Source organism: Monodelphis domestica, chromosome 4 (assembly GCF_027887165.1).
Source record: "Monodelphis domestica isolate mMonDom1 chromosome 4, mMonDom1.pri, whole genome shotgun sequence".
Taxonomy (NCBI): Eukaryota; Metazoa; Chordata; class Mammalia; order Didelphimorphia; family Didelphidae; genus Monodelphis; species Monodelphis domestica.
Genome location: NC_077230.1, coordinates 387,702,306 through 387,727,924, shown reverse-complemented (window position 1 = coordinate 387,727,924; position 25,619 = coordinate 387,702,306). Strand labels below are relative to the sequence as shown.

At 42.2% G+C, this 25,619-nt stretch overlaps 1 protein-coding gene across 1 annotated transcript; it reads left to right on the top strand.

Moving 5' to 3' along the window:
- Nucleotides 1-4,904: 4,904 nt before the first annotated feature.
- Nucleotides 4,905-25,590, top strand: PINK1 (PTEN induced kinase 1). The gene is made up of 8 exons (XM_001377446.3): nt 4,905-5,369; nt 9,514-9,777; nt 10,587-10,687; nt 13,113-13,295; nt 14,404-14,567; nt 15,806-15,933; nt 16,524-16,760; nt 24,570-25,590. Exons 1-8 carry the CDS (start codon nt 4,983-4,985, stop codon nt 24,825-24,827), a joined length of 1,722 nt encoding a protein of 573 aa, XP_001377483.1. The 5' UTR covers nt 4,905-4,982; the 3' UTR covers nt 24,828-25,590.
- Nucleotides 25,591-25,619: the final 29 nt, after the last annotated feature.

The following is a 25,619-nucleotide window of genomic DNA, read 5'->3' as shown; positions in this document are numbered from 1 at the left end:
AAGATTTTCCCCAAAGGATCATGAAAACATAATCAATTTAAAGATTACAATAATTTGAGGATAAAAAGAAAAAAAGAACAAAGCCAATAATTGCTAGACGCATTGACAAAAGGCCAGTTACGGGGCAGTCCCCTTTGGCATGAAAGTATACATACAAATAAATGTTCAATCAACCACACCCAAAGTTCATTCTTGATCTTCTTGTGCAGCTTGTGGTCTGGAGGCTTCTTCGTGGTGTCTTCCCCAACAGTTCAGTTTCTGGATTTGGAGAGGTTGCATCTTTCTTTACCTAAAATTCTTCTTAAAAGGAATTTAAACTTTTCAATTTAAAATAATAATATTTTTTACATTTCCCTGTTAAAAGGGTGATTGAAAAACAGGATCACTTAGGGATGCATGGCTGAGTTATGAGGTATATGAATCAATTGGCAAGAGAAATTAAAAAGGCATCAGAAAAATCTAAATAAAAATTTCTGGATGAAAATATAGACTATCAAAGTCTTATGTGTAAAAATTCCAAGTAAAGGAAAAATAAATCTATAACAGGTCCTTGAATCAGGGCCTAATTAAAATGATCTAAGCAATGATATATTTACCCAGTCAGTAGCCAGGACTACAGAAAGTTTGCCACACTATGAAAGACAGAAAAGGGACTAGATTATAGGAGCCAGGTAGGAGCCAAGTTTGGGATACTCTTCTGTATTTTCAGAGTGAGTGTGGACACAAGGAAGGCCTATGTCTTAACAAATGTTAAACATAGCAACCCTGAGTCTACACACTAGATTCAAGTCCTTTGTATTGGCTTGGAAGTTCATCAATCCATCCTGGATTGGCTTATCTTTGGCCCTATGCAATGGCTCTTTTGTGTATATCCTGTCCTGGAATCAGACAGAATAATTAAGTAAAGTCCCATAATTTTTTTAAACAATTAGTGGCATCATTTTTATAGTCTCACACTTTTGGAGCATGCACTGGCATTATAGCAAATGTATTTTAAACTTATAGTACTGCAAAATCAAAAAAGCTAAAGAAAATCTAAATACTGGTGACATGTGATTCAAATATAAAAAGGAGAGAAAAAAATAAGACTGAAATAGTATATTGCACATCCAAGAAAAATATAATAATAAAAGAGTTTTTAAAATAAAAAATATAGCTTATAATCATTGACATACTGTGTCAGCTAAGAAAATACAGAATACAAGGCTTTCTCACCAAAAATATGATGCATTTCCTCTTCATATCTGGCCATGATCCATTGTGAATTTCACAAGGTAACAGTTATTTTTTATAAAGAACAGTAGTATAAATATGTAGTTGTCAATATCCCCCAAATTCTCAATAACCCAATTAATTGCAATAACAAACAAACACACTATCATTTTTACACTTGCTGTATGGCATCTTTTTAAAGCCTATGAACTGATGGATATTTGTCACAATTTTTTACAATTATAGAAAATCTTTCAACCTTGGTAAACATATTTTTAAACAAAGTAAAATTCATTTTGGGTTTTGAACATCAAGAATCCTAGATATCATTTTGGTGGAAGTAAAATGAGCTGAAGAGTATAAATGAGAGATGCTCCCTTTTTTTTTCTTTTGGGAGGCTTCTAGGTACATGCCCTGGGATTAACTGCCCAGCTTCCATTCACATTTTTTTTTAATGTGGGAGGTGGGGGTTATAAAATGTATTTCACTCTAGCTGTTAAAATAGTTCTTACCTCGTGGTAGGGGCAGGCAAAAATGACCAGAGATTGTTAAGAAAAATTCTAAAAATCATGTCTAAAGAACCCTTAAAATCAATTGAGATATTTAGCACATTAAATTTTCCAAGGGTTGTTATAGCAATTTTCTGATGGAGTCCATCTATTCTCTATGTGACAATTTACAAAGTCAAAAATAGAAAAGCTGTTTTTTATATGGGCTTACTCAATGATATTTGTTCAATATGGTTATAAGGGGAAAGCAACAGAATTTAACAGTAGTTAAAACTCAGTACATTAAAATGATTCAGTGTAACAGAAGAGCATTGAATGCAGTAATATATGAACTTAAATCACAAAGTTAAACCTTAAGCAAAACAATCAGCAAAATGCAATAGAATACAGAAAATTTTATAAAACATTGGAGTCTGAAATGCCTTAAAAAATATAACCTTCAGTCTCTTTAAAGATCCTTGGGTTTTTTTTATCCATTTAGATGCCTATTGTCAGAAGGCAGATTGGTAATGGTTAGGCAATGGGGTTTAAGTGACCCATCCAGGGCCACACAGCTGGGAAGTATCTGAGGCCAGATTTCAACTGACGACCTCCCGTCTCTAGGCCTGGCGCTCAGTCCACTGAGCCACCCAGCTGCCTCCCCAAAATTGGCTAAAGAGTTGCAGGGAGCTGAATTTTTCCCCTGAATCTCATGTGAGGTAAATGAAAGAATCAATATAGTTAAAAGATATCCTTTTAAAGTAGCCATGCTTTAAGTTCCTGTTTGGAAAAGTCTCTTTTTTCTTTCTCCACTCCTGTGATCCCCTGCCCCCAAGCTAATCATAGCTTAAGGGAAAATTACCCCCATTGTTACCAGCTGATAGAAATGAGTCCTGGGCCTGGGGCGATGAGCAGTCTGCTTGGAGACTAGAGTTTGCTGGGTGGGTGGGTCACCAGGTAATCAAGATCTGGGTCAAACAGGTCCCAATTGCAGGCAGGCCAAACAAGCCTGGGCTGGGGCCAGGTGAGTGGCAAACAGCAAACAGGTCTGGAGCGGAGGCAGGAATGCAGGCAGGCAGGGCTGGGAGCCCGTGAGCTATCTAATGGTTGGAACAAGCTGAATCAGCAACAGCTTTTCGAGGGTAAAAAACCTTGGCCAGAGAAACTTGGCTTAAAAAAAAATTCTAGGCAGTAGCTATGAAAAGCTGAACTTAGTAAGAGTAGATCAGAAGGTTGAGGGTATTTCATTTTCCCGAAGTGGTTAGCCAAACTGTAGCCAAAAATTAGTTTCTCTTCTAAAGTACTATATTTTTATGAGGTTTGTTAAAGGTTAAGAAATGAAGAAAATACAAAATAAGAAAGCACGTGCCTAGGAGGGCCAAATGGCCCATTCATTTACACTACATCATGAGAGATGCGTCTTCTTAGAATCGGAAGTAGGAAGAGATAGCCAGTAGGCTTTACAGCCAGTTTAAATAGAAATTTTGATCTCGCCAGGTAGTAATCTCAGTGAGATTAGAGGGCATCTTGGGAACTAGAGCAAGGACTTCCAGGGATTGAAGTCTGGGGTTCAAATCTCCATTTTTACAGTTCTAGGGATAGCCCTGAGGAGTTGAGTGTCTTCCTAAAGCTATAATTAATATTTCACAAGTCCCCATAGCTATGCTTCCCACTATCATTGTTGGTTGATTCCCAATTAATCAGCCAGACTTAGATTTAGATCAGGATTTTTCCTAAGGTGATGTTGTAAAAACTGTTGGTGTAAAAATATGCCCCCACAAAAGTCTGTGACACACTCTCCCACAGATAAAGAGATTTCTGGGAAAATGAGATCAAACTTAGAGAATAATTTGTTCCAACAGCCAGGAAGGTGACTGAAGCAGGTGTTGTGGAGCAATTAGAGCTTGGTCAGACATTGAAGGTGCCAAGATCATCCACTGTGCCATCCCCAGTATCCTGACTTTTGTCAAGCTACCAAATTTGACTTGAAAAGGCTACAAGCCAAGACTAAACAGGAAAGAGAAACGGTGCGTGACTTGTTCAAAGATGACTGCACATTCAATAGAGCCCCTGAGGCTGAGCACAACAAAGCTTGGACCAATTCTCTGCCACTTGGGCTCATTTTGGTCCAATACTCAACACCAAGGAAACAGAGGGCATTCATTGCACCATCCATGGATGTAACAGTGACAGCAAAAGGAAAAATTGGGAATGTTTTAGTTAACCTTAGCAGTGTACTTTCCAGGGATGTACATCTCAATGATGATGCTGATGCACGCATTGCCAGAGCTCAGTGAGCATTTGGGAGTCTCCAAAGGACCAACGTAAAGTGTGGACAAGGTAATGGGTTGCCTGTGAAACCCAAGGCTTACAGAACTGTTGTGCTGACTTCATTGTCCGAGCTGGGAGGGCCCTTAGGACACAGATGGAAGAGACCTTAGAGCACAGCCTGTTAGTCAGAGCCACAATGGCCATTCAACAGAGTATCAGAGAGGAGTAAAGACTAAGGAGGGAGTTGGATGTTGGGGGGGAGAAGGGGCAGGAAGGAAAGGCCAAGGAAGATTCCAAGAATGCAGACTTGGAGGGTGCCGCCTTAGACAGAAACAGGCAGGTGTAACATGAGTCTATGGTGGAATTCTCTTCCAACGTCTCAGGGTCTCTGCATGCTCCCCAAGGAAGAGCCAGGAACAAAGGGTGGGAGCTACCGAAGCAGATTTAGATTGGATGTTGGGGAAAACTTTCTAATAATTAGAGCTAAACCAAAGTGGGGTGATCCACCTGGATAAATAATAAGCTCAAGGCAGCTAGTGGGTTCAATGGATTGAGAGCCAGGCCTGGAGACAGAAGAATCTGGGTTCAAATCGAGACTCAGACACTTCCTAGATATGTGACCCTGGGCAAATTACTTAAGGCCATTGCTTGTCCCTTAGTATCAATTCTAAGGCAGGTAAAGGTTTAAAATAATGAGTAATGAAGTCCCCATCGCTGGATATGTTCAAGGCGTGGAGCACATGGAAGTCAAATCTCCTAACATGCTGTAGGGAATTAAATGGAATGAATTTGAAGCTACAGGCAGCATAGAAAGTCAAGCGCTGCGCAGCAGGGTGCGCCACCCCCGCCTTACTGAATTGAAAAACAATCGCCTCGTGGGCTGAACTCTCCACCCCTCGTCCCCCACCGCTGTCAGTGCGCCTGCGCTGTAGTTGGCGCGTGCGCAAGACAGAAAGGGCCCAGCGGCTGGTGGGGGTCAGTGGTGTTTTCGCCGCGGTCAAAGCCAAGACCATGGCTCTGCGGCAGGCGCTGGGTCGGGGCCTACAGCTCGGCCGGGCGCTGCTGCTGCGCTTCTCTGCCAAGCCAGGCGCGCCTGGGGGCCTAGGGCGGGCGGAGAGGCCGGGGCCGGGCTGGGGGCTCGGGGCCCGAGGGGCAGCGGCGCGGGGAACTGTACCGGGGTCAGGGCAGGGTCTAGGCCTTCCCAGTCGCTACCACTTTTTTCGGGAGTCGGTGGCTGGGCTGGCAGCCCGCCTGCAGCGTCAGCTGGTGCTTCGGGCCCGGGGCGCCGGGGCCCCTTGCGGCCGCGCAGTCTTCCTGGCTTTCGGCCTGGGCCTGGGGCTCATCGAGGAGAAGCAGGCGGAGGGTCAGCGGGCGGTCTCGGCCTGCCGGGACATCCAGGTGAGGGCCGGGCCCCAGGCAGCACCCACCGGGCTCCTGGGCTTGTGCCCCTCCCCCAGACACCTAGCCACCGAGGGCGGCCGGGACAGCTGGAAGGGACCTGGGGATAGGCTTTGGAATGTTTCAGCTGGTGGTGTCAGCCTGCAACCAGGAGCCACCACCGAGTGTAGCTGAACATAGGGCTGGAAAGGGCCCCAGAACAGAAAGCGGTGTCCCTAGAGGAAACCTTAGGGCATCAAATGACACCGTTGTAAGAAACCTTAGAACAGCGAATATCAGATCTGGGAGGGTCCTTAGAACAGAGACTGTCAGAACTGGGAGGGCCTTTAGAACACAGAGTAACAGAGCTAAGGGGACCTTAGGACACAGAAATATTAGAGTTGGAAGGGACCTTAGAACATATAATACCAGAGTTTAGAGGGATCTTGGAACAAAGAATAGCTGGAACATAATCACAACTGGAAAGAACCTTAGGACATGGAAATGTCAACACTGGGACAGCCCTAGAACATAGAAATTCAGGACTAGAAAGAACTTTAGAACATAGGATGTTTAGAATTAAGAAATCTTGGAACAGAGGATATCAAAGCAGAGATTACAGTAGGAGGAACACAAAGTTTAGAGTCTGAACTTGCTTTGATTCCAGTTGGCCATTTATTACCTTTGTGCCCTTTGCAAGCAGTGCAAGTGAATAGGTCATTTGACTTGAATCAGGAAGACTAAAGTTGAAATCCACCTCCCTGAGTGACCCCCTGGCGATCACTTTTGTTTGTCTGCCTCAATTGTAAAATGATAATAATAGCACCTGCCATTTAGCAGTGCCTGGCATATAGTAAATGAAACAAATGCTTGTTTCCCTTATTCTCATAGGTACAATGAAGGAATTGGATGAGAGTCTTTATCTCTAAATTCTTTAAAGAAAATATAATGTGGCACAAAGGATTAGAATTCAGGTGATCTAGAGCCTTGGCCAGCCAAACTTGTTATCTCCCTTTTTGACTTGGCAATATCTAGGTTTTAAGGGATCGTAGACCCCATATTTAGAGCCAGAAAGGACATAGTAGGCCCTCTAGCTTGACTCATTTTTTAAAAGATAGGGAAGCTACCCTTTTCAATCAAGAGAAATAAATGATTTTGTTCAATTGCCCAATCTAGTGTCAGAGCCTAGCTTTGAACTAGGTCTTCTGACTCCAATCTCATGGTGTTAGAACTAGGAGAGACACTGGCACATAAAGACTGGGACTCATTTTTTTTTGTCTCTGTATTCCTGTCTTTGGGACTTTAGATCATAGAAAGTCAGAGATAGGCTTTGAAGGTTCAGTAATCCATTGGTATTCAGTGTACAGTCAGCCCAAGATTTTGAGTAAAAAACTTATTTTATCTACTTAGCTAGCACACAAAATCTCAATAGGATCTAACCAGTTAGACTATTCCTACCCGTCTGAGAATTGCTGATGCTATCTCTTGGTGCTGCTTAGGTTAAAATGAAATGGTAATTGATGTGAAAATGTAATTAAATATATAATTAAGCTTTTGTAGCATACTCACACATAGGGATTTCTAATTCCATGGCTCACTCCAGAAAACCCTGTGATCCATGCATGTCATCTAGCCCAACATCCTTGTTTTACAGAGAAGACTTGAAGTCCAAAAAATGTAAGTGATTTTCCCATGGTCATAAAACAAGTTATTTCAGCTGACTCGGTTTTGGAACCCAGATCTCCTGACTCCTAGTCAATAGCTTTTCACTTCAGACTATAGGAGAACTGAGGTCCAAGAAGGACATGGGTTAATCCAAGATCAGTCAGTAAATATTAAGTACCTGCTGTGTGCAAGGCACTGTACTAAGCTCTGGGAATACATAAAGAGGCAAAAGATATCCCTTATCCTCAAGCAACTCAGTCAAATGAGGGAGAAAACAAACAAATATGTAAATACAAGCTATATACATGCAGGATAAATAAGAAATAATTAAAAAGAGAGAAAGCACTATAAGAGGGTTGGGAAAGGCTATCTGTAGAAGGTGGGATTTTAGTTGACTCTTAAAGGCAACTCAGGAAGCCAGTGGGCAGCTAGGTGTAGCTGTGGTTAAAGTACTGGGCTGGAAGTCAGGAAGTCTCATTGTAAATACAAATCTGACCTTAGACACTAGCTTGTGACCCTGATCAAGTCACTTCACCCTGTCAAGTTTCCTCAGCTATAAAATGAGCTGGAGAAGGAAATAGTAAATGACTCCAGTACCTTTGCCAAGGACTGTTGCTGTTTGATCATTTCAGTTGTGTCCAGCTCTTCATGACCCGATTTGAGGTTTTACTGACAAAGATGCTAAAGTGGTTTGCCATTTTCTTCAGCTTATTTTATGGATGAAAAAAACGAGATAAACAGGGTTAAGTGACTTGCCCGGGGTTATTCAGCTAGTAAGTGTTGAAGGCCAGATTCCAACTAAAATCTTTCTTTTTAAGTCCAACACTCTTATTCTCTGTACCATCCAGCTGGTGGTATATAGATCTGGGAATCATCAGCATAGAAATGGTCATTGAACCCATGAGAGGTGATCATGGTACCCAGAGAAAAAGCAATGTGAATATGAGAAGAAAGTAGAAATGGGATTGTTCAAGGCAGGTGTGGTAGACATGCAGACCAGTATGTTTGGAGGCAGTTATTCATGGAGGGGCTAAGTGCTTTAAGGAAGCATTTCCTAACAATCAGAGCCATCCAGAAGTTATCCATTTATTTCAAAAGGCAGTGGTTTTCCCCTACCCTAAAAGTCTTCTCTTGGGACCAGATTACTGAGGGCCTTGAATGCTATATATTTCATATTTAATTGTGTTGGCAGTAAAGGATCTTGGAAAGCTTTTTGGTAGAGTAGTGATGTAATTAAGGTAGAATTTCTGGAAGATTAACTTGGTAGCCTTTACAAGATGAATTGGGAAAGAGTAAAGACTAGAGGCAAGGGGAAGCAGTGTAGAACAAGTGAAAGAATCCTACATTTGAAGTCAGGGCTCAGGCTTTATGCTTCCCTTGTTACTTATTTGAGTGAACTTGGACAAGATATTTAATTTCGTGGGCCTCAGTTCCCTTATCTGTAACATGAGGGTGTTGGACTTAAGTGGCTTCTTCTGAGGTCTCTTCCAGGTCTAAATTTCTGATCCCTCTGAATTAGTTTCAAAGTTATTGCACTAATTTCCTTCAGTGATGAGTTTTAAAGAGCATAACATGAGAAGGAATTCAAAAGTTTCACCAGACTGCCAGAAGGGGGCCATGACACCAAACAAGTTAAGAACTGCAGTTGTCCCCCAACATGGGTTATAAAGGATTGGTCCAAGGTGGTAGGAGAAGGAATGGAAAGAAAAGGAAAGATAAATACGAGAGTCTCAAGTCCTTAGGATTTAGGGATCATCTGTGTGGGGACTCATTGAATATGAGGAAGAAGGGAAAGAAGGAGGGGCCAGCCTTTCTGAGAGAAGAATGATGCCATTAGCAAAAAGAAGGGAAAACCAGTTTTAGAATAGAGACCCATCATCAATCCTTGCCCTTTCCCAACAACTTTTGATAAAGATTTCATTCATTATTAAGACCTTCAGCTCCAAACCGAGAGAAAGAATCCTCTTCATTAGAAGACAGACATAGGACCTTTTGTCTGGATTTCCAAAGTCCTTGATTGTATACAGAATTGACCTCAAGGCATTGACAAGTCATTAGCCTGACTGCCATTTGTGGCACATTGCTCATCATCCTCACCCCCATGCCTAGTACCTGTCTAATACTTGTCAGCTAATGTCTTTGTAAAGAGAGATATCTCTGGAGCACAGAACTCTTGAGTTGGTGCCAAGAGACAGATGGGCAGCACATCGATAGTTCTGCCAACTACAGAGTCCAGAAATTCTGACCCCTGACCAATTCTTTCTGCTGTGCAGGGGGAAAAAAGTGTTTGTAGCAAAGTTGCTTTGATCAACAAAGGAAAGAGGCCAGACAGCTTATGGCCTGAGTGCAAGCCTAGGAACAAAGGATGCTATATTTCTATTTCTGCTGACTCCTAATCTGGCCTTGCTTGGGTGATTTCTCTTCCTCGGCACTGGCCTATGGGAAAATAAGCCTTAGGTGGCCCTTTGCTTCACCAGGACCCTTTTTTCTCCCTTCATAGGAGATTTTTACCCAGAAAAACAAGCTTATTCCTGACCCTTTGGCAAGTAGGCGTTGGCAGGGCTTCCGACTGGAGGAATACCTCATTGGACAGTCCATTGGCAAAGGATGCAGTGCTGCAGTATATGAAGCCATGATGCCCACATTGCCCCACAAGCAGGAACGCCCCAAGGATGGACTTACCCCACAGGCAGAAAGCAAGCAGAATGCTCAGCACATGGCCACAGCCTTTCCTTTAGCTATCAAGATGATGTGGAACATCTCAGTAAGTACATCACCCCCTTCCAACCTTCCCCCTTTGGAGGAAGCAGTTCTTCTATGAGGGACACACTAAACTTCTTCAGTGGACAGACATCACAAAGGATGCTTGCAATAACTAGACTTTTCCCCCCTCCTTTGGGAGAGATTCCAGGTCAGGAGTCTCTAATCAGTTAGTCACAATAAACAGGAGCCTTGACTGGTTGATTTGAGTACCAAGTACCAAGCCCTTTGTGAGGCCCACTTTCTTCCCTGAAGCCTCCTAGCATTCCAAGTGGGCAGATACATCTTATTAGAAAATGTCAAGTTGTCTGTCTTGTTAAAGAAGTGGCTGGCCTGAGCACTTCCCTGGATTAGGTTTTGAGTCAGACATGAGAAATGGGAAGTAATTGGTGAGTAATACTATTTCACTTACAAAAAGAATAGAGAGGTTGATCTGGATGGGATCTGTGATCTCTCCAAAGGTGAGCCAGAGAACCCAGAGTCTTGCATTCCAGCAGGGGCTCAGCAGTATGTGACACATGTATGTCCCACAGAAACCAGAGCAAGCTGCTTTGGGCCCAGCCACCTGACTGCTCTACTCTTCCTCCCTCCCTTTCTAAGATCCCCTACATCATCTCCCACATGGGGCCCTGGAGATGTGCTTGGCCTGACACATTGGTGCTCGGGGCTAAGGAGACACTATCAGAACTTTATGGGGGAGATGGACTGGAGGGAGGATTTGTCAGGCATCTCAAGGTGATAATGCCTCTCCTGACCCATGACTGATGCTTCTGGTGTTTGCATAATGCTCTGCTCCTTGTGAATTGGTTGTAGGCAGGTTCCTCCAGTGAAGCCATCTTCAGCACCATGAGCCAGGAGCTGGTCCCAGCCAGTCGCATGGCCCTGTCTGGGGAATACGGGTCTGGCATTTTCAGGTAAGAGTCAGCAGCCCTTAGGGACCCGGATGACACAGTGGGTCATAGCTGAAAGCAGCCTGGACTGGAAGGAAGGAGACCATAGACTTGGCAGAGACAAACTGGAACCAGGGGCCCTGAATGGAAGTTGCCAAGAGGTCAGTTGAGGTGTATGTGAGAAGAAATTAATGGTGAAGAGCTATGGGTGGGAGTGGGTGGGGGTGGAGGTTGTGGCATACTCTGCCCACCCCCCACCTCACCCCCAGCTCCCAGGCAAAGGCAAGTGATGGCCACCCGTCAGTGTGGATGGAGGACAGGGACTCTGGAGCATGTTGACCTAGATGGCTGCTGAGATTCCTGCTAGTGCTGAGTTCCTGGCCCCTGGTCTGGCGCTGCCCTCGGTGGCGCTGTGGGACTTGGGCCAAATGACTTCTCTGATTCCTTAAATGAGAGCACTGGCCTGAAGATCTCCAAGGGCAAACATTCTGTGTCCTAAAGTCCTTTCTGGCTCTTAAATGGTCTTCTATTCTCATTAGTGGGCTCACTTTGCGTTGTAAAGAGGTGGTTGTTGCTGGTTGTTCTTTGGGGGCTGATCGTTTAGCCATTCCAAGGCTCCCAGCTTCAAGATTGATGAAGCCCATCCCAGGATTCTTGTGGGCTGCCGGGGAAATGCAAATGAGGGGCGCCCTCTAGTGACATCGCCTTCTCACTGTCCTGGGCAATGGGTGCAGGAGGAAAGACCAAGTAAATATGGAATGGTCCCTCCATTCTGGAAGAGGATTCAGTCTAGGAGGGGAATGAGATGGGTGCAGGGGTGTGGTACAACCCTCCAGGTTTTAAGAACAAAGGAGATGTACTTAAAAGTAAAGGAGGAATGCCAAGGGCATCAGCAGGGGCATCAAGAAGGAGGGAGCTGAGCTGAGCCTTGAAGAGCTAAATAGGATTGCAGCAAAGATCTGGACAGGCATTCCTGAACTAAGATATGGAGACCAATGTTCAAGTGTTACATTGGATGTCACCCATGAAAAGGGAATAATGGGAGACAAAGGTGGGGCAGTAAGAAGTAGCATCATCAAGGCAGCTTGGGTGACTCAATGGACTGAGAGCCAGGCCTGGAGATAGAAGATCCTTGGGTCAAATCTGGCCTCAAACACTTCTTAGCTGGGTGACCCTGGACAAGTCATTTAATCCTCCAATTGCCTAGCCCCTTAGTGCTCTAATGCCTTGGAACCGATAGTGTATATTCTAGACAGAAGGTAAGGAAGTAGCATCATTCGAGCCCTAGAGTCCTGGTGGGAAGATGAGTCCTGATCAGGCTCACAACCACTAATTAATTGCATACTTTCAGCCACCCTATCAGTAAGATAAACAGACCCTGCTTTCAAAGAGCTTACATTCTCTGGGTTTGAATCTAGGCATGTGTAACACAGGATCAAATCTCGACCCAAAATGGTCCTTATGGGACATCTAGGCCAACCTCATTTTATAAATGAGACAGGCCCCCAGGGGATAAAGTCAGAGTCTCTAAGTGAAAGTCAGGGTTCAAACTTGGTTCTTTTCCCTTCAAAGACTCTTTCCATCATACCAAGCTGCCTTTTTTTTTTTTAAACTCTTACCTTCCGTCTTGGAATCAATACTGTGATAAGGGCTAGACAGTGGGGGTTAAGTGACTTGCCCAGAGTTGCACAGCTGGGAAGTGTCTGAGGTCAGATTTGAACCCAGGACCTCCCATCTCTAGGCCTGGCTCTCAATCCATTGAACTACCCAACTGCCCCCCCCCCCCAAGCTGCCTTCTTGACCTCAAGCAGGCCACCAAAGCCACTTTGGTCCTTGATTTCCTGATCTGTGAAAGGAGGGCATTGTTCTCTAAGGCTTCTTACAGTTCAGAATCCCCATATTCTTAGGTATTGGTGAGCCTGGGTGCTCTGCCAACAGTTTGGTTTTATTTTGTAAGCATTGGGGAGCCATTGAAAGATTTTTAGTAGATAAATCATGGTAGAAGGGCTAGAGGACTAAGATAAGAGTATTTAGTGAAGAAGACTTAAATAATACAGCCTCTCTATAGTCAAAGAGCAAACAGGTAGCAGAGTTGGGAACACTTAAGATAGGTCTGTCTGGCCCCTACATGTTGTAGATACTTAATCAATCTTGGTTAGACAGATGAATAGATGATCAGCATTTTCTTGCAGACCTTAATGCCAACTGCTTTTATAAACCTTGTAAGTAGAAGTAAATGCTCTTCCAATCCAGTGTGTATGATCTTAGATTTGGCATCCTGTCTGCTTGCCTGACTTTGGCCTTATGCTTATCTCTGTGGAAGAAGAGTCTTGGATAAATATCTAATATATGCCATTTTAGCTCTTTAAAAATCAAATTGGAACATTTGAATTCTATTTTGCATGTCTGAGGCCTATCCTTATGTGTCCCCTCACTTTGACTGAAACAGGAGACAAGAGAGAGGTTCTAAGCAGCTGACCCCACACCCTAACATTATCCGGGTACTTCGGGCCTTCACCTCATCTGTGCCCCTACTACCTGGGGCTCTGGTCGACTATCCTGACGTCCTTCCTCCAAAGCTGTACCCCTCAGGTCTGGGCCATGGACGAACACTGTTCCTTGTTATGAAGAAGTAAGTATCAGGAATAGGTGGCTCAGGGGAGAGAACCAGACCTAGAGATGAGAAGTCTTGGGTTCAGATCTGACCTTGGACACTCCCTAGCTTGTGACCCTGGGCAAGTCACTTAACCCCCATTGCCCAGCTCTTACTGTTCTGCCTCAGAATGGATATTGAATGTCAATTCTAAGATAGAAGGTAAGGGTTTTGTTTTGTTTTTTTATTTAAACTTTTAAAAAGAAAAAGTAGTAATAATAAGTACAGTGAGATCTGTGAGAGCCTGGGCAGCTTCCCCAACTTTGGAGTGTGAGAGCTGGCCTTGTACAGGGGTGTCTGGGACAAAAAGCTTCCTAGTGGGATGTGACAATGCTCAACTAAAAGTCTCCCTTTAGAAATAGAGTGTTGTATAAAGAATGCCAAAGTCAGGAAAGCTGGCCTCAGGTCTCCACCCTGGTATGTAGTAAGTGACCACTAGCATATTAGTATAGTGGAGGTGTTAATAAATGTCTGCCCTACAGGGTATTCTCAAGAAAGCATTTTGTAACCCTTTAAGTGTTATAAAAATGAGTTGTGTTATTTAAGTTAACTTAATTCAATAAACATCAAGCAACTACTCTGTGCAAGATGCTGTGCTGGGGGCTTAAAATACAAAAAATAGTCCTTACCCTCAATGAGCTTACATTCTGCAGGGGAATCAGCATGTGTTCTGGTAACTAAATGCACAATCCAAATGGAGTAAAACAGTTATTTTTAGAGGATTTGATTGAATGAGATAACTACTGAAACCCCTTCCAACCCTAGAGATTCTGAGCTGTGGGTATGAATGCTCACTAGCGGTACCTTTTGAGTGCAGGAAGTTGACATGTGTATGTTGTTCCCATCCCCTGTGCCCCACGAGCTCAACTCTCTGGCCTAGTGAGTTGGTGATTGTCTGTTGCCCATGTGTCTTCTTCTTGAGTTTCAGAGCAAGAGTTTAATGGAGGAAAGTATAGAATACAAGGAGTGGAAATAAGACAGGCAGGTCCCAGATATAGGCAAAGGGAACTCCTTTTTGGTCCCTAGTCCTAGGTATAGGAGATAGGAAATCAGCCAGTCAGGAGATCCTGTCTCCCTCTGTGCCTAGCTACCCCTGGACCCTGCGCCAATACCTGCAGGTGCGCCCTCCAAGCCCCCGCCTTGCCGCCATGATGATCTTGCAGTTATTGGAAGGGGTGGATCACCTGGTTCAGCAGGGCATCGCACACAGGGACTTAAAGTCAGACAACATCCTAGTGGAGTTTGACTCAGGTAGGTGGCCTGGCAATTGGATTCACTCCTAAGAGCCTCTCCCAGAGAAGTCCACAGCTACAGCTTCTTCCTGGTCTGCCTTTGCCCTTTACTCACTGCCCCTTCCAGGGTTTGAGGCAGAGGTGAGATCCCCACTTTCTGCAGAATGTGTCACTTCTTATTGGGGAAGGGTGGATGGAACCACTGGAAGATTTTATACACCCTGTCCCACAGAACTTGTGGGATCACCAGCTTCCTTTCTGCTCCATTCTGTTCCATTATTGGAACCAGAGTCCCAACTGGACCCATGTTAAGTCAAAAAATCCAAGCAGCAGCCATGCAGTTAGTGGGAAGACCCCAGGGTCTGGAGGGCAGAGGACCAAACTATTACCTTTTTCTGCTTCTGTTCCCTATGAAGCCTTGGCAAAGTCAGAAATTCTCTATAAGCCTTAGTTTAGTTTCCTCATCTCTAAAAAGAAGAAATGTCTCAACTGTATAAATCAAGGTCAGGGATTTAGAGCTGGAAGGGAGCCCTTAGTCCAACCACCTTATCTGACACATGAGGAAATTGAGGCACACAGAGGTTAGATGACTTGCCTGGCACCATAGAGCTAGGAGTTGGAAGTGGGGACTTTTAACTTCCCTGCACTTCCTTTCAGTCCAGCACTCTGTCCATCATTCCACTGCTTCTATCCACAAGTCCTTAGGTACTAATATGGCCTTTTGAGCCTTCCAGCCACAAATCCTATATTTTTGTGGCTTTGTTTTGTGCAGTTGATGAATAGTAAATGGTCACTGCCTTTGCCAGTTCCTTAAATTTGGATAATTGCAAATTGGGCTTTCTTACATCAAGGCACACCTAGTCTTCCAGCCTTCAGATGTGCCAGTCATTTTCCCAAACAGACCTTGACCTCACTGCCCCAGATTCCTGGCTCCCTGACATCCTTTCACCTGGCTTCCAGTACTATGAGATAGTGAGAGGCAACAGATGGTACTGAGAAAGTACACTGGAGTGGGAGTTGGCAACTTGGATTCTGGTCTAGTGTTAACTTGCCCTGTGACATTGGAAGACTTTTCCCCTCACTGTTCATGAGCTTCCTTATCAACTAGGTGACCCCCTAAGTTCCTGGTCAAGTTCAAGAACCTTTGCCAGCCAAGGACCTATGGCTTTAGTCCTAAAGCCAGTCGATATCAGTGAGGGGAGGGTGGAGGTTCTCCTTAATTGATTGTTCATTGGCCCCTACCTGTTGCCTCACCAGCTGGCTGCCCTTGGCTGGTAATAACAGATTTCGGTTGCTGCCTGGCTGATGAGAGCATTGGCCTACAATTGCCTTTCACCAGCTGGTACGTGGACCGGGGAGGAAATAGCTGCTTGATGGCTCCTGAGGTAATTCTCAGTGTGTGTTTGTCATTAGGCCAGAACTTGTCAATGTACATAAAGGTTGGGTTTTTCCCCTCATTGCACAGAGGATCTAAGAGCCAACATTTCATTGTTATCTCGGGCCCCTTGATCTTTGCATGTGTGGTGGGCATAAAGAGCACTGGACTTGGAATTAGGAGGGAGTGAGATTCAGAACAAAACTCAGACATAAGTGGTGGGACCAGAGACAAGTCACTTTACCTCTGAATCTCAGTTTCTTCTTTAAAGTGGAGACAATACTTGGGTGGAAAATGCTTTGCAAACCTTGAAGTGCCATATCATTGTAGTCTATAATGTTTTCTGTTCCCTGACTTTTAATAAGAACCTTTTCTAACCCTTATTATAAAGACATTTAACCTTTTCTAGGTTCTTTCTGAGCTTAAAAAGACATACAGGGTTCTATAAGTAGGATCAAGTCTAGTCATGCCACAGCCAGCAGATGCCTATGCAGTTTGACTTTGATTTATATAAATGGATCACATGACCTACAGTCTTTATCAAAACACCAAAAGTACAGAGGTGGTTGGTGTTCCACTTCTTCCTTATTTCCCATGCAGGTTTCCACAGCCTTCCCTGGTCCTGGAGTAGTGATCGACTACAGCAAAGCTGACGCCTGGGCAGTAGGAGCAATTGCCTATGAGATCTTTGGACTCCCCAATCCCTTCTATGGTCAAGGTGGGACCCAACTGGAAAGCCGAAGTTACCAGGAGGCTCAGCTTCCTGCACTGCCAGAGACTGTGCCCTTAGACGTAAGGCAGCTGGTAAAGGCCCTGCTCCAGCGAGATGCCAGCAAGGTAAGGACTGATCTCAAGCCTGCTTTTGTCCTCTTTAGTTTGTAGAATCCTGGGCCTGAAAACTCAGTTTCCCTGCAGGGACTGCCAGGTTGCGGTGAACATTTACCAAGAAATTGGCTACCATAGTGAGACAAGTACTGGTAATCTGTTTCTTAAAAGTGAAGGCTAATTCTTTTAATTTTTATGCTACACAACCAGATGACTAAATAATCAAGAATCCTAGAAATTTGAGTTCATTTTCTCCTATCATTGGGGAAGCATATAAATTGTTAAAAATCATTCAAAAGAGGGCAGAGCCAAGACAGTAGAGGCAGAAACCCAGCCAAACTCTCCCTGTATTCCCCTCCAAACAACTTTAAAATAATGCCTCAAATCAAGTTCTGGAGTGGCAGAGCCAAGAAAATGAGAGGGTGACACAATTTTCTTGCCCAAGACAACTTGAGGTCTTTGGGAGAGAGGTGTATGATACTGGGATGGGGGAGGTTAACCAGGAGTACCTGCACACCAACAACACCAGTGGTCGACCTTGGAAGTGGATATGGCAGCAGCAGCAACTTTGGGAACCTACAACCCAGAGATGGTAAAAGGTTTATATAACTGGTCAGAAAAAGAGTACAGGGGACCCTGAGTTGACCCTGGGTACAGGACCAGGCACATTGGCAACTTTGTTGCCCATACCCAATTCTGTTTTGTAGTTCCAGGCCTTTTGGTCAGTCACAAAAGAGCAAAGTTCCTGGTTTTAGTTCCATGGCAGAGGAATGCAGGACTTGTGGCTTCAGGGAAGCAAGGGCCCTTCCTGGGTAGAGACCAGAGCACAGACCAGTAGATCAATGACCACATCTCTTTCTGCATCATACCATCTTAGAAACACTGAAAACCTTGCAGTTGAACACAAACCCAACAAGAATTCTTGGAACAGTTAAAGAAAGATGAGGTAGAGGAAAAAATGGGAAAAGAAATGAGAGCAATGCAAGAAAATTATGAAAGCTTTTTAAAAGAGGCACATACAAAAAATTGAAAATAACATCTTAAAAACAGAATTGGCTAAATGGTAGAGGCACAAAAAATCCACTGAAGAAAATAATTTCTTAAAAATTAGAATTGAGCAATTGGAAGCAAATGACTTCATGAGATACCAAAAAACAATAAAGTCAACAAAAGAATGAAAAAAAAGATGTGTATGTAGATTTTAAAATTAATATCCAAAATTTTATTAAAATTAACTTTAAGAAAAAAGCTAGAGTAAAAAGGGAGCTAACTCAAACTGCGGTCATGAGAGAAGAGAGCGAGGGTGGGGAAAACATTCAACTTAAAAACAATAACATAGTGACACTAATGTGAACAAAGGGAAAAGGATTCTTGGGACAAGAAAAGAATTCTGGGAGATGGAGTCCAAGGGTACAAGATTTTTTCTAATTACACATTCACCTTGTGATCCTTTAGGAGACCAGTCTCCCCAAAGGGATCATTTTAAACATAACCAACTTATAAATTGCGATAATTTGTGGATAAAAGGAAAAGAGAACAAAACCAATGATTGCTAGGCACATTGACAAAAAAGCCAATTTGGGGGCAGTCCCCTTTAGCATAAGAGTATACATTCCAAATAAAAGCAGTCAACCCTTTAAGTTCAAATTCACCACATCCCAAAGTTCACTCTGGATCTTCTGGTGCAGCATGTAGTCTATGCGGGCATCTTTGTGGCACCTTCTCCAAAAAGTTCACACCATCTGGATTCTGGGAGGTAGTCTCTTATACTACATTAGGCTCAAATTCAAATCAAAGTTCACAACAATAATATAGTCCTCCCTCCTGAAGAGGATGGTAACAAACACAAGGCTCACTCAGGGATGCATGGCTGAATTATGAGGTATATGAATCAACTGGCAAAAGAAATCAAAACATCAAAAAAATCCAAATAAAAGAAAAAAAATAATTTGTGGATGAAATATAAAATATCAAAGTTTTATATCTAAAACATCCAAGTAAAGGAAAAATAAACCTCTAACAGGTCCTTGAATCAGGGCCCAATTAAAGTGATTTATGGAATTATGCACTTACCAATCAGTAGCCAGGCCTACAGAAAGTTTGCCACAGTATGAAAGACAGAAAAGGAACTAGTTTTTTTGCTCGTTTGTTTGTTTTTGCAGCAAATAGGGAAATAGCATTCCTTGACCTGATTTTACCTTTTCACTCTGGGATACTAGATCCAAGATGGCAGCCAAAATGAGATACTTGGTAGAATGTGGGATGAGGAAGGCCTACCTTTGACATATGTCAAAATAGTCGCAACCTTGAACCCCAAACAAGTTCAAGTCCTTGTCTTGGCTCAAATTTTTATCAATCCCACTGAGATTAGTTGGTCTCTTTGACCTTGTGCTCAATAGGCACTATGCAGGTTAGCTTTGTGCTTCTTTGGTACTGTGTAGTGGCTCTTTCTGTATTCCCTTCTGGATTCAGACAGAATCATTAATCAAAGTCCCATAATTTTTCAACAATGAATGGCAGGTTTCTGTAGTCTAAAGCTTTTGGGTATGCATTGGCATTAGGGTTCATGTAAAATGGGTATGCATTGGCATTAGGGTTAATGTAAATTTTTAAATTATCCTAAAAACTATTGGATAAAAAATAATCCAAAAAAACTTTTTAATACTGATAAAGTGCTTCAAGTTCAAAAAAAAGGAGAGGAAAAATAAAAATCAAATACTGTATTATACATACCAGGAAGAAAAATAATTTTAAAATGTTTTAAAAATCAAAAATATATAGCTTACAATCAGTGACATACTGTGTCAGCCAAGGAAAGGTAGAATATAAAGGTTTCTCACCCAAAAATTATATCCAGTTCCTTTTAACTTGGCCACAAACCACTGTGTGAGTGCAAATGATTTTCACAAAGTAACAGCTTTATGAAACAGTGGTACAGTAGATAATGCACATTTAAAGAAGGTACCAAAATTCCCAATAGCCCAGTTAATGACAATAGCAAACAAAACCATTATCATATCACATGAGTCTCTATATAGCCACTTGCTGTGTGACATTTAGAAAACCTTTAAAATGATGGATACTTGTCAAAAGTTCTACAGATGTAGCAGTTCTTTCAACCTTGGCAAAGATATTTTTAACAAAGTCTATTACTGCCATCATTCAAAAATTTGGCAGAAGAGCCTAGGGAGGGAAAAAAAAAACACTTTTCTGTACTGCAGAAGCTACTTAGGCTTCCTGCTTCATATAAAACTTTTGTGGTAGGAACTTCTATTTTGTTCTCTACCTTTAATTTAACATTGCTTTTAGTGTGTGTGTGTGTGTGTGTGTGTGTGTATAAAACTATCATTCAGCTAAAAATCATTTCTGAAGACCCCTTAAAAGCAATTGAGGGGGCAGCTGGGTAGCTCAGTAGATTGAGAGCTAGGCCTAGAGACAGGATGTCCTAGGTTCAAATCTGGCCTCAGATACTTCCCAGTTGTGTGACCCTGGGCAAGGCACTTGACCCCCATTGCCTAGCCCTTACCACTCTTCTGCCTTGGAGCCAATACACAGTATTGACTTCAAGACAGAAGGTAAGGGTTTAAAAAAAAAAAGCAATTAAGATATTTAGCTCATTAAATTCTCCAAAAGTTGTATACAGTTCTAACCAGTTTTGATGGAGTCCAACCATCATCATCTATGTGACAATTAACAAAGGAAAAAAGGAACAAAAAGCTGTATAAGCAATATGTGACCTTGATGGAGTAGGTGACAAATCCAGCCTACATAGGAGTTATGGTTTTTTTGCCACTGAAGAGAGTTTGTGCAAGACAACCATGGGCTTTTACAATGATATTTTGTTCAGTACAGTCATATGGGAAAGGTACAAATCAAAATAACGTAACAGAATATATCTAATAGCTGAAACACAGTAATTTAAAATGATTCAGTGTAACAGAAAGATATTGATTAGATTAATATATGAACTTTAAAAAATTAAATCTTAAAAACAAATAATCAGGAAAATACAATAATCATGGCAGGATATAAGCATTGAATTCAAAAATCCTTTTCTCTAATTCCAATAGAATCTCCATTCTGCATGTTGAGAGTATTTAAGATTTTCAAAAGTTTTGTCAAACTATTCCAGTTTGGTCTGGAATTCAAACAGCCTAGCTTGCTGCTGCATATTCTTTTTTTTTTTAAACCCTTACCTTCTGTCTTGGAGTCAATTGGAGTCAATACTATGTATTGATTCCAAGGCAGAAGAGCAGTAAGGGCTAGGCAATGGGGGTCAAGTGATTTGCCCAGGGTCACACAGCTGGGAAGTGTCTGAGGTCAGATTTGAACCCAGAACCTCCCATCTCTAGACCTGGCTCTCAATCCACTGAGCTACCCAGCTGCCCCCACTGCTGCATATTCTTAAGGAGTAAATAAAGTGGGAAATATGCAATGAAAATAAAAACTGCCAGTAAAAGAATTAAGCAGATCCAATCTGCACTTGTAAACTCTACCAACTCATACTGGTCTTTCAGAGTTCCAAGCATGCTTAGTAACAGCATTATTGAGGGGGGAGGGGGGAGGAGTAGGCTGAATGGATTTTATTTACAGGCAAACAAAAAAGACCTGACTTGAAGGAAAAAATCTTTTCAGATGTTTGCTAGAGGGCTTTTAAAATCTGTGCCCTCTTCCCTGAGGGCAAAATTTCTCTAGAGAAACAACTAGCATATTTACACATGAGAGAAAGGGTACTCCTTGGTGTTTTGGGTCAGGAGAAAAAAAAATTTGGAGACAAAATCCCAAAAACTTGGGCTTCAAATCCACTAATTTGAGCTATCTGCCCTCCTGGTTATGTTGGGTTATAGGGTAGAAAGGAAAAAAGAAAAATGGCAGGGAAGTCCCCTTCCTGTGAAAAAATCCTGAGTTGCAAGCCAGGAGCCCAGGGTCAGTTTAAGAAATCTGCTTAGAATCTAGAAGGGGGGTGGGGCTGAGTAGTGTGGGTTTTTTCTGTTTCACACTGTGTTCCCCTGATGAAAAATGGATAGCACAGACTTGAAAACCCATGGGCATAGCCAAAGGGATTGGGGATCTCACCCTTCCATGGGGAAAAAAAAGTGACATGGATGAAAGGAGGGTCTGGTCACAGGCTGTTGGAGGCTGGACAGGGAACACTCAGAGGCAGCAGGAGCACAGGTGGTGGGACTGGGGGAGTGCAGGGTTTGTGGAGAGAAGAGGCTCTTGTGTCTCATGGTGGGTGGGTGGAGTCCACACCACCAGGCAAATTTGCTGTCTGTCCTGAAAAAGCTATCTTAAAAAATATTTGAGAATTCTATTCTGAAGTGGTAGCCAAAAATGTAGATTTTAAAATTAATATTCAAAATACTCCAAGTATTGTATTTATAAAGTTTACTAAAATTAACTTGAAGAAAAAAGCTAGAGTTAAAAGGGAGCTAACTCAAGCCACGTTGTAAAAGAAGAGAGTGAGGGTAGGAAAAATAATTCAACTTAAAAACAATAACATAACAATGCTAATGTGAACAAAGGGAAAAGGATTCTTGGGACAAGAAAAGAACTCTGGGAGATGGAGTCAAGTATACAAGATTTTTTCTAATTACACATGTGAAACATCACATTGGAAAGCAACTGATCTGAAAAATAGACCAAGAAGAGATAATTTAAGAATTATTGGATTTAAAGAGTCTAGACATCATATTTCAAAAAATTTTAAGGAAAATTCCCCAGTATTTTGGAACCAGGGAGTAATGGAAAATGAAAGAACCTACCAGTCATCTCCTGAAAAATATCTCAAAATGAAAACTCCCAGGATATTATAGCCAATTTACAGAGCTCCCAGATCAAGGAGAAAATATTACAAGCATCCACAAACAATTTAAATATTGTGGAACCACAGTCAGGTTTACACAAGATTTAGCAGTTTCCACATTAAAGAAGTAGAAGGCGTGGAATTGGATATTTAGTATGGCAAAGGACCTAGGATTACAACCAAGAATAATCTTTTCAGCAAATTGATAATATATCCTTTGGGCAAAATGCATATTTAATGAAAAGAGGATTTTCAAGCATTCTTGATGATAAGACTAGAGATGAATAGATTTTACAGTCAAACACAAGACTCAAGAGGCATAAAAAGGCTGAAAGAGAAATCTTAAGAGATTCAGTAGGGTTAAACTGTTTATATTATGATACGGAAAAGGATATACACAGTTCCTAAGAATTTTTAGTCCACATAGACCAAGGGCAAAAGTGTGACTATGTTGTGATCTAAAAAAAATGAAGGGGGTGAGAAAATGGGATGCCCTGGGAGAAGGGGGAAAGGAGTGGTAGAATGGAGGAAATGATCTCATATGAAAAAGGCATGCAAGGAAAAGCTTTTATACTGGAGGGAAAGGTAGTGGGCAACACTTGAACCTCGTTCTCACCAGAATTGGTTCAAAGAGGGAAGAATATATACATACTCAGTTGGAAGGGGATGAATGAAATAAAAGGGAGGCAGTAGTCAGAAGCAAAACAGGCTTTTGAGGAGTAACAGTAAAAAGGGCAAAAAGAAAATGGGGTGAAGACAAATGCAGAGTAATCATAAATGTGAACATGAATGATATTAATTCACCCATAAAATGGAAGTGGATAGCAAAACGGATTAGGAAGCAGAATCCAAGATTATGTTTTTGACAAGAGACACAGTTGAAACAGAAACACATGCAGAGTTGAATTGAAATAAAGGGCTGGAGAAGAATCTCTTTTGCTTCTGCTGAAGTAAAAAAAAAAAAAGGGCAAACATAGCAAGCACAATCTTAAAAGTCAAAATAGACCTTATAAAAAGAGATAATCAGGGAAATTACATTTTGTTAAAAGGCACCAGACAATGAAGTAATATCACAATTTTTTACATCACGTTTCTCTGACAAAGCTTCATTTCTCATATAGGGAACTAAGATTTATAAAAATAAGAGCCATCCCCCAACTGATGGTATTTTATGAAAATAGGCAATTTTCAGGAGAAATCAGTTACCAAGTTATATAAAAAATGTTTTAAATCACCAATGAGAGAAATGCAAATTAAAATAACTGAGGTACCATCTCACATCCATTAGATTAGCTAACTTGACAGAAAAGGAAAATGACAAATGTTGGAAGGGATATGGAAGAATAGCAACACTAATGTACTGTTGGTTGAATTGCGGATTGGTCCAATCCTTTTGAAGAACAGTTTGGAACTATGGCTGAAGGGCTATAAACTGCAGATACCTTTTGACCCAGGAACTTGCTAGGCTGTATCCCAGAGATCAAAGGAAAAGGACCCATTTGTACAAATATTTAGCAACTTTTTGTCATGGCAAAGAATTGGGAACTGAGGGTTTGTCCATCAATTGGGGAAGAGCTGAACCAATTTTATGATTGTGATGGAATACTATTGGGCTATATGAAACTATGAGGAAGATAGTTTCAGGGGAAAAAAAAAGTTTTTAAGAAGGAAATTTTAATGAGGATAAGGAGAATAGAGCAGAGATATCAACAGGTATAGACTGGCCAAGAGGTCTCCCAGGAGGTAGACATTCTGAATTTGTGCTAATGGCAAAACTAATTATTCAACCAATATAATCGGCACCACTTTATAGGAGAGAACTTTTAGCTTTTGAAATGTTTCCTTTTTTTTTTTTTAACAATAAACAGTAACTAGGCCAGCTACCTCATAGGATTGTGAGGAGAATGTTTACCGTAGACATGAGTGATTTGTGAAGTGGTCTTCATGTTAGTATTTAGTAAAGGGGATTGTGGGCTAATTGTACTGGGACTTAGTGCTCTTTTCTTCTCTTTCAGAGACCCTCTGCCCGGGTAGCAGCAAATGTACTTCACTTAAGCCTTTGGGGTGAAAGGGTTTTAGCCCTGAAGAGTTTGAAAGCAGACAAGATGATTGGCTGGCTCCTTCACCAGTCAGCTGCCACTCTGCTGACTAATCGGTTAATAGAGGGGAACAGCATAGAAACCAAAATGAAAATGTGCTTCTTGGCTAGCCTGGAGTATGAAGCTCTCTGTCAGGCTGCATTCTTGCTCTGTTCCTGGAGGGTAACCCCATGAAGGCCCCATGTCACCCATGATTTACTAAAAGCACTTAGCATTCTTTTGTGTTCTAACAGTGTCTCAAGGGAACTCAATGGCTTTGTAGGTGCAGGTGTGTGGGAAGGGGTCAGAATTAAGAGATGGAATGGGGGGACCTGTGGGCTCTGATGAGCCTTATAGTCCTGGACTAGATCAAGGGAGATGTAAGCCTCAGGTTGGGTCATTGTTGGAAGGACTGTGAAAGGGGTCATTTCATGATTGGGTTTAGCTGTTAACTCTAGTTATATAGCCTTGGACAAGTCACTTAACCTCTAGGACTCAGCCTCCTACCCTGTAAAGTGAGAAGGATCAGACTGAGCTGTCACTAAAAAGCCAATTCCTTGTTGTGGGAGAGAGTAGGCCGTCCAAAGAACCTGGTCTTCATTTCCAACAAATGGACTTGCTTTATTTCAGATAAAACGTAAGGCATCCCCAATTTTTTTGCACCAGAGGAAGAGGCTGACCCAATGAATGTGATAGAAAAAAGGCCAAGTTAGAGTTCTGTGGTTCTCAGCATCTCATGTTGAAAGAGTTCCACTGCACAATTACTACGTGTACAGTGAGGTCCTGGTGCATTTCTGCTTGAGGGGGAAACAAAAAAATTGGCTCTTGGAGCAGCTTTCTTTAAGCTCTCTTGGCACATCTGACATCGCAAACAGAAACATGTGCTGCGGTGTTTTCTTCTAATGCCTCTTGTAGGAGTTACTTTCAAGAATTAAATGCATGTTTTACAAAGGTAAAATATGCCTCAAAATAAATGTTTTTGGGGGG

Coding starts and splice junctions, on each gene's coding strand:
- PINK1 (XM_001377446.3), top strand. CDS start 4,983: ATGGCTCTGCGGCAGGCGCTGGGTCGGGGCCTACAGCTCGGCCGGGCG. Junction 10,688..13,112: donor TACGGGTCTGGCATTTTCAG/GTAAGAGTCAGC, acceptor TGACTGAAACAG/GAGACAAGAGAGAGGTTCTA. Junction 16,761..24,569: donor TCCAGCGAGATGCCAGCAAG/GTAAGGACTGAT, acceptor CTTCTCTTTCAG/AGACCCTCTGCCCGGGTAGC.